Genomic DNA, 12,419 nt, shown 5'->3' with positions numbered 1-12,419 from the left:
GAATACTTCTTGAGTCCCTGAGTGACTGGAGTTGTGTGTTCCACTCCTCCAGGCAGAGATGGAGCGCGCTCTGCTGCAGGGCGAGAGGCAGGCGGAGCTCGAGCAGATAGAGGCTGAAACAGACATCATCACTCAGCTGCAGCACAAGCTGGACGAGCTGGAGAGCGCCATCCAAAGGGAGAAAGACAAGGTACGGAGAGCAGGGGATACATGTATACAGCTCACATTTGAAATGCTGAATTTGAATCCGCCAATTACATTTCAAGTATGCAGGAGTATACTTTCTGAGAAAAGAGAGAAAACGCACACACACATTCACTGCCTGTGCTTTTACAGCCTTCTCTGGTCTCTCCTGGTTGCTCACTGCTGGTGTCTTTACATAAGTCGGCATTCCTCTATATTCAATTCTTAAAAGTCAAGAATACTTGGTGCAGACAATTCCAGCCACATAAATGGCTGAATAAAGGATTGGGTTGACCTCCTTGGGTATTCTCTTTTGCATGTTCTGTCACTGTAGTGGTTTGCTCTCAGGTCATCTCTCTATCTGTGTCCTCCTTAACTGGACTCCTCTCACTAACCGACATCCATTAACCTCTAATCCTTTCTCTGCTTCTTCAGCACTCACAGTTCCTGTAGCTCTCGTCCACTGTGCTCACCTGGTTCTTCACTGTCTGCACGACAGACCCTGTGGGCCAGGAAACCTGCCTTTCAAGGCTGTCCGGGCTCTTTAGTGCACAGGTTCTGCAAGAGACTTTGAATAAGGTGTTCTGGTAGTGGACAGATGAAACCACCAGCATGTTCTCTGTAATGGGGTTTAGGGGGTTCCTTTCTTTTTTACCTGTAACCCACCACATTTGAACTGTAGCAAGATGGAAAGAGAAAGCACTTTTACCAGCTTGTTTCTGGGTGTTGTCTTTATCTCCACTGTTTCCCTGTGAAGGTGTCATTCATGATTGTTTTATTGTATAATAAGACATTGAGTCAGTAAACCAGGATCGGCTGCTTTGTTTCAACGTCTCTCAGAGCCACATCCACCCCTAAACTATAAACCTGCCGAATATATCCAAGAACACAGCATATCATATGTGAGAAAACTGGATGTGCTGTTGGCTGATACATGTTGGGGAACCCCAGGTGTTTGTCAAACAAACTAGAGGATAAAATCTCTCTGAGGAAAAATGAATCTGAGGTGTTTCTTAGAACTGCTCAAAGATCTAAAGATGTAAGAAAACTGCCGGTGCTGGAAGTCCTTTTCAGTTTTACACATCAAAGTGAAGATGGTATTCCTGAGCGTGAAACTGGAGCATACGGAAGCCCTGAGAGGCAAGTGAGAAAAGAAATCTGGTGATCCATTTTCTAAGTCTGATCTAAATAGTTTTCTCTGTCGTGTTCCTTAGAAAATAATCTTCTGGAATAGATTACTGACATGTCTTTCTTTTGGCCAGAATTGTAATGACACATAACTTTCTAACACACACAATATGTACCATGTTTGTGCATGGAGAAATTACAACTTTTGTACTGTGCACTTCAGCCTCTCCTGGTGGAAATGAGTATAACAACAACAAACACTTGATTTAATAACTATCCTAACAAAAGAAAAAAAACATTTCACTGGACAAAACATCTTTTTCACCTGTTCTTCAAAGATGAGAGACGATAACATAAATAAATGATGCTGGCAAAAGAAAGAATTCCAACTGGCAAAACTTTCCCCACCTCTTAAGTTCTGAAGTCATAAACACAGGAGAGAAAACAATTTAGATCAGGAAATGGATCATCAGAAAAAAATATTCTCACCCTCCTTTCAGGGTTTCCATAGCAGCTGGCGTCTGTGGAGAGCAACCGAGACAGTGTCACTGCTGTCACTCGTTATTACTAGTGAAACGTTCAACAAATGTCAAGTATATTATGGGCCAAACTTTTCGACAACTTATTGAATTATTTGTAGGAAGACGTATACAGTAGGTTCTTTCCAGCCAATAGTTGTCACACTGACACAAAATTATTTTAAGCACAGCACTCAACTGCAAGTATTGCTTAACATTAAATTCATTGAATTGTATTAGGAACACATTTGAGAGTTGGAATGATATTTTCTGGCTATTTGAAGAACATGTGCCATCTGTGAATCCCAGACCGCCAGCGGTAACATCCCGACGATTCAGCATCTGCTTCCTGTGCCCCGTCAAGCCCTACAAATATGTCCCGACATGTCTGTTGCTAACACCTTACAGCTTTTTATTTGCATGGCGTGGATTTTGAGCAGTGTGTTTCTCTCTCTTTCTCTCCCCTCGTCCATCCATCCTGTGTGTGGATGTGTGTTGTGTCTTTCTAGGAGAGGAATAATGTTGAGGCCGAGCGCCGCGCCCTGCAGAGCCTCCAGGAGGGCTACACTGAGTTGGAGAACCAGCTTCATAACTGTCCCGAGTCCCTGCGGGAACAGTTGCAGGAACAGCTCAAAAGGGTGGGTCGCAAGTCCAACAGAAGCACCTAGAACCCCCCCTCCCTCCCCTCACCTACGGACTTCAGTTTGCCCCTTTATAACGACAATACCTGGCCTAATATATCACACACACACACTGCCGCACAGTCACCATCCCACCCACAACCATTTAGTGAGTAGCTTCAACCAAGTTCCTTACAGCCTCCAGGCGCAGTGCTTCTTTTACACGGCAGGTGAAGTGCATTGGCCTGGCTCACAGATGCAATACTTGGTATTAAAGGGAAGTGGGGTTGTATGATGTGCTTATCCATAGTCAGGAGAATATTATCACCGCTTCACCTTGCTGTCAGACAGCCCTTTCCGACGGGGAACTGAAGCCGGTATTGATGCTCTCTTTAAAGCCACCAGAGTCCATTGGTAAAAGCAGTGATTTTACCTGGAAGAACACGGGTGCTGCTGCTCTTCCGCTGCCTCGACCAGCTACTTTTCTGTTATTGTGTGACTAACCAGTCAAACAACAAACTTACCTGTCGAGGCAGCAGTAGAACTCATGCAATGTGATGTAGTTAATCTATCTTGAATTTACACATTTAAATGCATTCATTTGTGAACTCATTTATTATATTAATTTTCATCAAAAATAATAATAATAGGCAGGCAGACGAGACGGGGGGGACTTGTTTTGTTGGCTGATACTGTTTTCCATCTTGCACTCTGTGAAGATTATCCAAAGGCAGACTGCAGTGTCTGTGTTTCTTATTATGTTGCTGCTATTGCAGGGAGTCAGTCAAATAATCAGCCTAAAAGGCCGTTAACAATTGAAGGCATTACAACACAGTTACACAGTTTGCCAGCCTGAAACTCTCGCTGCTCCTGTATGCATGTATGTGCCAGGCCTCAGCACATGCCGATGCACATAGTGCTACAGGCACCTTTACCCCTTCAGCAGGGGCCCACTACATATGGTTTAACACACACGTACACACACTCCATGTACTCACCAGAAGTTCCCTCAGTGCCCCTCACAGACGTGCTGTTGCCATGAGCTGCAGGATCTTTCCCTCCTCCACACCTTCATGTTACTGAGACCCTCAGGTCGACACAGGAGCACACTGAAGGTTCCTTGTCACTTCAGCTGCTGCTGATGCATTTTGGTAAAATGTGCGTCATGTGATACGGCCGCGCTGCACCGCATGTGTGAATCTGATCTGTATCTTTTCTGTGATTTGTCATTGCTCGCATAATTTGTATAACTGCTGACTAATCAATTAACATAGGCCCTGACTAGATCCATTCTCTGTCTTCCCTCGCTCTCATCCTGTGACTTCTCTTATGCAAATGAATGTTGTCGTTTGGAAAAAAAAAAAGATCAATCTTTTTTTTACCAGTTAGAATAGATATTGTATGTAGTCTGCATTAGTTTGTTTTGTCTTTATTTCATTTCTTTATTTAAGTTTTTTCATTCTAAGTTTGACAATCGATATTGCAGATTTGCATGATGAACAGGTAGGGATATGTAAGACCAGGGAGGGGAGTAATATTCAGAATAACAGAATTTCTGAGATTAAAATTGTAAATGTACGAGAAAACACAGACGGTATGAAATATGGACGTAGTCTCCCTGACGTCACCCGCAGGTTCTGAAGAGCCGTTGTGAGGCTCAAAGTGTCGCTCCAGCAGAGCAGACAGCTAGCAGCTAGCAACCTGAGACAGCACACACCTGTCACATAAAGCTACACGCCCCGAACAGTGCGTAACTTTAAGCCTAAATATAATGAGTGATGAGTGGTATAACAACATACACCCAATAGTTGTCATGAATAGGAAAATTAGCTGTAGAGACCGAAACCGTTTTTTTGTACCAGGTTGTTAACATGGTTATTTTTTATTAAGGTTGGCCATTTAATCTGGAGATGGGTTCCTTTTGGAGCCTCAAGTGGCCATTTGATGAGCTGCAGTTTAGGCTGCGCTGCTCAGCCCCGGAGAGCTGCTCGGAAAAAACTCACAAATCTGTGAGACAGAAAACTTCATAAAGTTGTTTTTGCAAATGTATGATTTAATAATATCTGGGAATACTCACGTCTTTTTCTCGGAAATGTACGATTTTAAGATCAGAATATCCAAGTTTGTTCTCATGACTTGTTTTGTTACCTACAATGACCCTAACACGCCGTTGTAGCAAAAGTACACTTAATCTTCGGTGCTAAGTAGAATAACATCTGAACATAGAACAAAGGTGGCTCCAAGGTGTATTCCTTTCTTCAACGCCCACACTAGATGTTTGACGTTTTGAGTGCTTTGTTCCTGTTCTGACCTCTTGATGAGTCATTTTCATCTCAGTCTGCATGTCAGTGACTGGACATTGCCGGCTGTCGGGTCCTTCACAAGTGCTCCAGTACAAAGATTCTTCAGAGCCTATAGACTCAAACACTCGTCTCCCTGCTGCTGACACAAGAGCTGTAAGACTGAGGAAGGACAGGCTGATAGATAGACCTCTGGAATACACAGCAGTATATATATTGAAGCCAGCGCTGCTTTTATATCACTATCTTATATTTACATAGATTTTGTAGTTAAGGTTCTTTTCCATGTAGTATTTGTACTATGATTTTAGCAGCCCATATTATAGGTGCTTATTCTTCATTACCTTAAGTAGCAGAGTTGTTCCAGTGGGGGAAAAGTTATTTATTTGTATTTTTAATCTAAATCACCGTTGTAATGTAATTACCACACACACCAGTCGCTGTGCTGAAGTAGAAGCATGTTCTTCATGACTGTCTGCTTGACTGAGCACGGTGTGCTTGTGCTTCAGCCATTTTGCGAAAGCCCTGAGAGGCCAGTCAGAAGAAATATCTGGTGACTAAGCTGTTTTCTCTCCTGTGTTTATGACTGAAGAACATGTGGAAAAACAAAGGTTTTTGCATCGCAATCTTTTTGAGTTTCTAATAAAAACAAACTGAAACAGGTGGAAAACAAGTGTTGTCAGGGGACTGTTGTTGTTGTTGTCAGGATATTGATGTAATACTCATTTCGGCCACAAGAGCTTGAAGAATGCATGAAGAAACTCACCTGGAAGAAAGAAGGAACTTCCTGGCAAAACCTTTTTTTCAAATGTTCTTAAGTCATAATCACACGAGAGAAACATTTTGAAAATCAGACTTAGAAAAAATGTATCACCACATTGTTTTACTTTCACTTGCTTCTCAGGGCTTCCGTAGAGACGTTTCAAACCACTTCAAGCATAAAAGTCGAGGTGTTGTTGCTTTACTGTCAGCAACTTCGCTGCTCTGAGAATAGTGGACGGCTTTAAAATGGGCAATGCATTGTAGAGAATGTGTTTTCTGTTTCGATGTGACCACTGATGTTGTGATGATGACGTCCATCAGGATGGAGAGGTGTTGGAAACAGGAACCAAAAAGTTTGAGGACTTGGAGTTTCAGCAGTTGGAGAGAGAAAGCAGCCTGGAGGAGGAAAGAGAAACTATCAGCCAGCAGCTGCTGCAGGAGAGAGCAGAGTACCACCGCAGTGTGGCCAAGCGAAAGGTGAGGAAACCTCTCACACAGCATTTATACCACAGGAGAAACATTTCTATAAGAGCCAAGTTTTGTTAAGTTAGTTTGTTTGTTCATTCATCAACACATGTTGGAATGCACTCTGCTCAGGTGAACAAGTAACAGTGTGCACGGTGTAAGTCAGAGCTCCTCACTTGTTTTACCTCTCGTGCCCCTGACAAGAAGCAGAAATGTGTCGGAGAGCCTTTTCTCTCACTTCTTTTGTCTTAGTTAGAACACAAGAGAAATACTTTAGAACGATATGTGTTCAAATAATTCAAACAAAACAAGTGTGAATTAGTGCACACATATGCTAAATAAAACGAGTATTTACAAAGGATTAAAACGTAATTTATTAACTATTTTAGATTTTTTTTTATTATATATTATTCATTGATCTATGAAACCTTTAAAAAAGAAAGAAAGAAAGAAAGAAATATTCATATCATGATCACTTAGAAGCTTAAAGGTAATGTCCACACCCACCAGGCAGCCAAACAAGCCTCAGCCATCTGGAGGCAGTTTGTTGTTATTTTCTCACTGCAGAGGCATGTTGTGGAATTATTCAATGTTTCTTTCTTGTCAACAATACCATTATTTACAGCATCAAAATAGCACCACAGATATCTGCTGTTTCCAAGGTTTTGTCTGTGGAGTTTCACTCATTTTAGTCATGCATTCATTTTGCAGCGCCACATCCTGTCCTGCCACAGCGCAGCTAGCACTGAAGCTTTCATTCTTTCTGCCTCCTTTAGGAGAAGGTTTCTGCTCTGGAGAGCCAGGCCAACCAGCTCGGCCTGCAGGCATCTCAGGAGTGCGAGCGGCTGGCCAAAGACCGGACCCTCACGCTGCAGATGCTCCAAAAGGTACGTAGTAACTTAAACTCACACTGTGAGTGCGCTGAACAACAGTTCACCTTAAGTGGGATTTTTTTAAGAGTTGCTCCTCAAACAACTGACATGTGTCTTTATGTTCCAGGAGAAGGAGAGGCTTTCGGCCCTGGAGAAGAGATACCACAGCCTGACGGGCGGAAAGAGCTTCCCCAAGTCCCCCACTGCAATGAGAGAGGTGAGAGAACACACACACACACACACACACACACACACACACACACACACACACACACACACACACACACACACACACACACACACACACCTGAAAACAGAAGGGAGCTGATTCCATCCTCACCACCATGTACTCCTTCACCTCGCAATGATTTGCAAACTTGTTGATGATCTTTTGGATCTGACTGTTGAACACACCTGCTGTAATGAGACTAATGTCAAGATGTGTGGTGCTTGTGTGTGTGTGTGTGTGTGTGTGTGTGTGTGTGTGTGTGTGTGTGTGTGTGTGTGTGGAGTGTGGAGTTGTTGATGATTAGTGTGTGGAACAAACTAATCATTTGAAGGTGCACTACATTACTAGTAGTGTTTAACTCAGACATCATCAGCTGATGCTTTAAAGGGTAACTTTGGTATTTTTCAACCTGATCCTATTGTCCCACGACTTGTGTGTGTCCAAGTGACTAATGAGGAAAAGTATTTCTGAAATAGTTTTAGTATTGAGCGAGAATGCTGCTGCCTCTAAACGGGCTGCATTGTATTCATATCGGGTAAGTCCGCACCGTTATTGTACGTGCACTCAACGTGCTTGTTTTTGCCACTGACTCAGATTGTTATTGATTTGGAAAAGGTTCCTACTAAGGAATAAAACATTTATCTTCACCTTCCACCACCTAATCCGGTCTGATCCGGTCCACATCAGTCACTCAGGCTTAATGCTCAAGGGCTGTGCCCAATACTTTGAAGTCAGTGAATGCTGCGCAGCTGCTTTTTACAGCCAATATTTCTGCACAGTTGCAGATAAATAAGCTGAAAAATACCAAAGTCACCCTTTAACAGAGGGAAGGCAATTAACATTTTTGTGGAGAGCAGAACTTGTGTCCAATAAGTGTTCTGTAGGCATTAAAGGCACTTATTCCTGAATTGTTAAAACAGGAAGCGCTCCATATCAGCGAGGCTGACCTGTCGTTGGAGGATGTCCACTCCTCCCAGCATTCTCTCTGTCGAGCCTCTCCTTCCTACTTACTTCCCTCCCCTCTCTGTCAGTTGTACCCCAGCAGCCCTACCGAGGTAACCAGACTAATGATCCCTGCATGAAGCCCACTGCTTCCCCTCTGCTGTCTGTGCAACTCACCCCAAAGGTCACCTGTTGTACTGTCAGCGTCCTGTTCACACTGTGACCTGCTGTGCCTGCCCCAGGTCGCTTCCCCCAGCTGTGTTAGAAGAGCAGCCAGAACAGAAGCTTTCAGGTCACGTTGGGTTTTGTTAGTTTTCCAACAGGAGGAGACATTACTGCCTTCTAGAGCTCGTGTATATGCTCTACCAACCAATGTTCTTTACATCCAAATCTTCTTTTGAGGTTTTTCAAATGAAGCTTTGAATGTCCGTCATCATATTTCATGACATCATCACCCTAAAAAGAAGGAACACGTATAAATGTAATTGATGGTGCTGTTGGAGTGCTGCTGGTCCGTTAGAAAGGGTGCGTGTCTCCCTTTGTGTGCTGCACAGTGAAAATGTTGTTTTGAAAGGCTAAACGCCAACAACTATGGATTAAATATGAATATTTAACAATTTCTAGGATAAAAGCGTGTTGTGGATTTTAGAAGTGATTACATCGATCTTTGTTCAATACATTAACAACTCCAACGCTCTGGAGTTATTGGAAATGTTTGGATCACACGAGTAGGAAACAAAGCAGCCGCCACTGGAATCTAAGCAGTATAATATTAATAATGTCAGTGTATCCTACTCTTTATCTGCCACTGTGCACAAATACTAGCTTTAAAAGAGAAGAAGCTGCGCAGCATTCGTTGATTTAGAATTCAGACGTCGACGTTATGAATGAAGTTTCAAACTATTCGGCTTTATTTATAACTCAATCATTTCTTCTTCTTCACCACTACATCGCCAGTTGTTGTGATAGCCACCTGAAGGGCCTGAGAGGCACTTCCTGTTGCTTGGTGTTTCCTGTCTGTGCGTCGTCCCCGCTCACCTGTTTAGCTGTAACTCCAGCACTTCAACCCATAATCTCTATGATCGGCTCTGTGCTTGTGTGTGTGTGTGTGTTTGTGTGTGTGTGTATTCATATGCTGTACAAAAGAAGTACAGTGCTGTCCTCATGGCTTCTCATCCTGTCTGACCGCTGTTGGCTCAGGAGTACATGAAGCTGTCGGATGTCTATAAGCTGTACGGCAGCAGCTGCCTCCATGAGAACAGCAAGCCCGCCTCTCACGACCGCGCATTTGCTGTAGATGCTGCATTAGCTGGCGCCAGCGAGGTACCATCACTTCCTGTCTCTTTCCTGATTAGCTTCTGTCTTGACTCTGCTCCCTCTGTCTCTCTCCATCCTTCCATTTCCATGTCATGTTGCTCCCTCTGCTGGTTTGCTGTTGATCAACCTGTTGGTTTTGCTCTCTGCTACATGAGTGTTTGGTAGGAGCATCTTGTACTCACCTCCTCTGTAGCTGCAGGGCCGTGTCACTTCCTGTGGACACTTCATCAGGAACACATCAGGCTTAATGAGGGTTGGACTGATAAAGGCAGGTTTGCTTTAAGGGAACCAAAAGCTGCTATTTTGTATTAATAACTAACTATAAAATTGCAATAACATCAATATTTGTATATAACTTTGCATATATTTCACACATACAAATAGACAAACAATTAAATATGTAGTCATGTTTTCCATAGTCATCAAAGGGAAATTAGAACATTTCACATATTTAATAGAAATATAATAAAAATAAAAACACATCAGATAAGAAAAGAAACAACAACAAACAGTCAAGATGACTGGCGTCATTTTGAAAGAAAGAAACTCCAAAAAGGTTTCCACACTGGCTGTTGTTTGATTTATTTTAATAAAAGTGTCAGTGCAATACATAAGTATTTAATGAAGATATGTTTTGGGTATTTTTATGCATGTATTTGAAAACTGAAAAGAGAGAAAGATGGGAACGTCCCCTCAGCCCCAGTGCATCAAAGCAATACTCTAATCAATGCCTCCATGGAGACATTCAAACATATTATTCTGCAAAAGCATTGTTTTCTATGTATTACTATTCACAAAAGTAAGCAACGCTTGACAATGTATATGTATCTGAAACCAGAACATGAACATTAACCTCAATGACCAGAGTTATGATTTAAATGAGGAAATATCTGAGACAATTTGTGAACTGATATTTCCCGGCTCTATTTACACGTGACACAAACTCAGGATAATAATGCACATATGAAAAGTTATGGGGTCACTTTTCTGTCTTTATTATGCAATAAAAAAATTGATTTGAGAGCAAAACTATCGACTCTGCAATGATTTAAATTTTTATTGCAACTTTTTTTACACTGATTTTAAAAACCAAAGAGTTTAGCTATTACTGACCTGAAGGTTGTCTGTAAACACACCTGCACTAAATATTCACATCAACAGAAAACAGAACTTTTTGATTTTGATTGAAGTTTAATCACAAATATATTTTACTTGCAATAAAACATTTTGATTGCAGTGTTGATGTTTTGCTCTCAATCTATTGTGTTTGCATAACAAAGACACAAGAGTAACCCCATAAAAAGTGATTCATGTGTAGAGAAGCAACATGTTAATGGCAGCACAATGGCGGTGAATGATGCGATGAGGTTTGCTGCAGAAGTTGATTGTGTGAATTGTGCTGCCCTGTGCCGTGTCCTTTAACGACCCTCCTCCCCTCACACCGTCATGTCGCAGAACGTACTGCTGCCTGTCTTGCTGACATGTATGTCTTCACTGCTGTCTGTCTGTCTGTTGCCTTTGGGAAGGAGTATGTGACAGTGGGCCAGTTAAATCAGATGTATGGGATGCCAAAGGTGGAGTCGTCCCCTACTTCCCCGCTTCGCCAGCCCCTGCAGTCTGGAGCCGTAAACCCCGCCTTCTCCTGCCTCTCCTCTCCTCATGGCTCCGCCCTCTCTCTCTCTGTGGAGGTGTGTGCTTCCTTCCTTCCTTCCTTCCTTCTTTCCTTCCTTTCATCCTTCCATCCTTTTTTTGGCTGATTTGTTAACCGGCTGTCACCGATTTAACCAAAAAGGGTTTGCTTTGTTTTATTTTAATATTTTTAGAGATAAAATAATCCAGTTATTTGTGAAACGGATAAAAAAATAAACATAAATTGATGATGCAGAAATATTAACAAATAAATAACTAATATAATATCCTGTGTTTCGCAAAATCATACTACATATATTAATTTACATAGTGTGCTCCATACTAATTGTCTTGACTTGCTGTTCGAGCAGTGATGTGATGCCTGCATGGGATTGACTTTGTTGAACTTCACAAATTGAAATTAAAATGTTTTTCTTAAGATTTAATATTTAATGCACTTACTTTCTGTATCTGTTCACTACCAGCAAAAAGTATTTGTCCCGCTGTAAAGCAGCTCCTCCACGTCTTCTGTGCATTTCTGGAGAATGTACATTGAAAACACTCACAAATGAGTTTGTGGTCCACACACTACATTCTTAAAGCCTGCTTAGAATGAGTATGTGGTGTAAGACACCTTTAAAGTCACTATACTCTGGGCTGCAGTTATAGCGCTTTGATAATGGATCGGTCATAAAGTTACTGTTTCTGTTGTTTAAATAACAGAAAGATCTTTTGGACACGTGCAACACTCGGCCTTCATTGTTTTGTGCTAGTGTTACATAATAGTTGACTTCCTTTCTGCCCTGTCATGTTTCTGTATCTGTCAGTCAGCAGCTCTCGCTGTGTGTTGTGCTGCAGGTCGGCCTGAAGTCACAGCCTGTGCTCCGGTGCTCACAGTGCTGGTTTCACTGATGCAACCCGTAACATTTGATATGATGTCAATTGAATTGTCCCCACTCATTGCCTCTGTCTCGTGAAAAGAGATGTTGTGTCAGAAGTCCCCTTGATAAACTGACTTGTGTGCAGTAATGAACAGCAGATACACATGATAGTCATGTTAGTGAGCGGCACGTCTCCATCAGCTGTTTAAAATGTGTATTTTAGAACAATAGAGACAGAACAGTATGTTCTTCTACAAGAAAAACAAAACCTATTGTTGTTCTTTGATACATTGTATATTGTACTTATAGAGATACTGTAAGCATGAAGGGAAGTAAAACATAAAATGAGATGAAAACTTAAATGTTCTTATTAGAAACTGGGTCATTGCATCAGCAATATAGAATTACAATAGAGATATGCAGCTGGAGGGTATAAAGCATAATGCAGCTGACAACAATAATGTGTTGAAGATATTTAAGAATAATTTTCAAACTTAATTACAGCTTTTGAGGGTGTATAAAACAAATGGTTCGACCCTTTTGCTTTAGTCTTTGAATGCTTTCTAATCTCTT

At 41.9% G+C, this 12,419-nt stretch overlaps 1 protein-coding gene across 2 annotated transcripts in view; it reads left to right on the top strand.

Annotated features, from left to right (window-relative positions):
- Nucleotides 1-12,419, top strand: part of phldb1b (pleckstrin homology-like domain, family B, member 1b) — a 105,411-nt gene that overhangs the window by 76,448 nt on the left and 16,544 nt on the right. For both annotated transcript variants that reach the window (XM_029446052.1, XM_029446053.1), the window contains 7 exons: nt 53-190; nt 2,339-2,467; nt 5,833-5,988; nt 6,753-6,863; nt 6,976-7,065; nt 7,998-8,132; nt 10,863-11,024. In XM_029446052.1, the coding sequence (XP_029301912.1) occupies nt 53-190; nt 2,339-2,467; nt 5,833-5,988; nt 6,753-6,863; nt 6,976-7,065; nt 7,998-8,132; nt 10,863-11,024 (921 nt within the window). The remainder of the gene's footprint in view (nt 1-52; nt 191-2,338; nt 2,468-5,832; nt 5,989-6,752; nt 6,864-6,975; nt 7,066-7,997; nt 8,133-10,862; nt 11,025-12,419) is intronic.

The sequence above is a fragment of the Cottoperca gobio genome, chromosome 13 (assembly GCF_900634415.1).
Source record: "Cottoperca gobio chromosome 13, fCotGob3.1, whole genome shotgun sequence".
Classification (NCBI taxonomy): Eukaryota; Metazoa; Chordata; class Actinopteri; order Perciformes; family Bovichtidae; genus Cottoperca; species Cottoperca gobio.
Note: the sequence above shows the minus strand (reverse complement) of the source record. Positions and strands in the feature narration are given on the sequence as shown.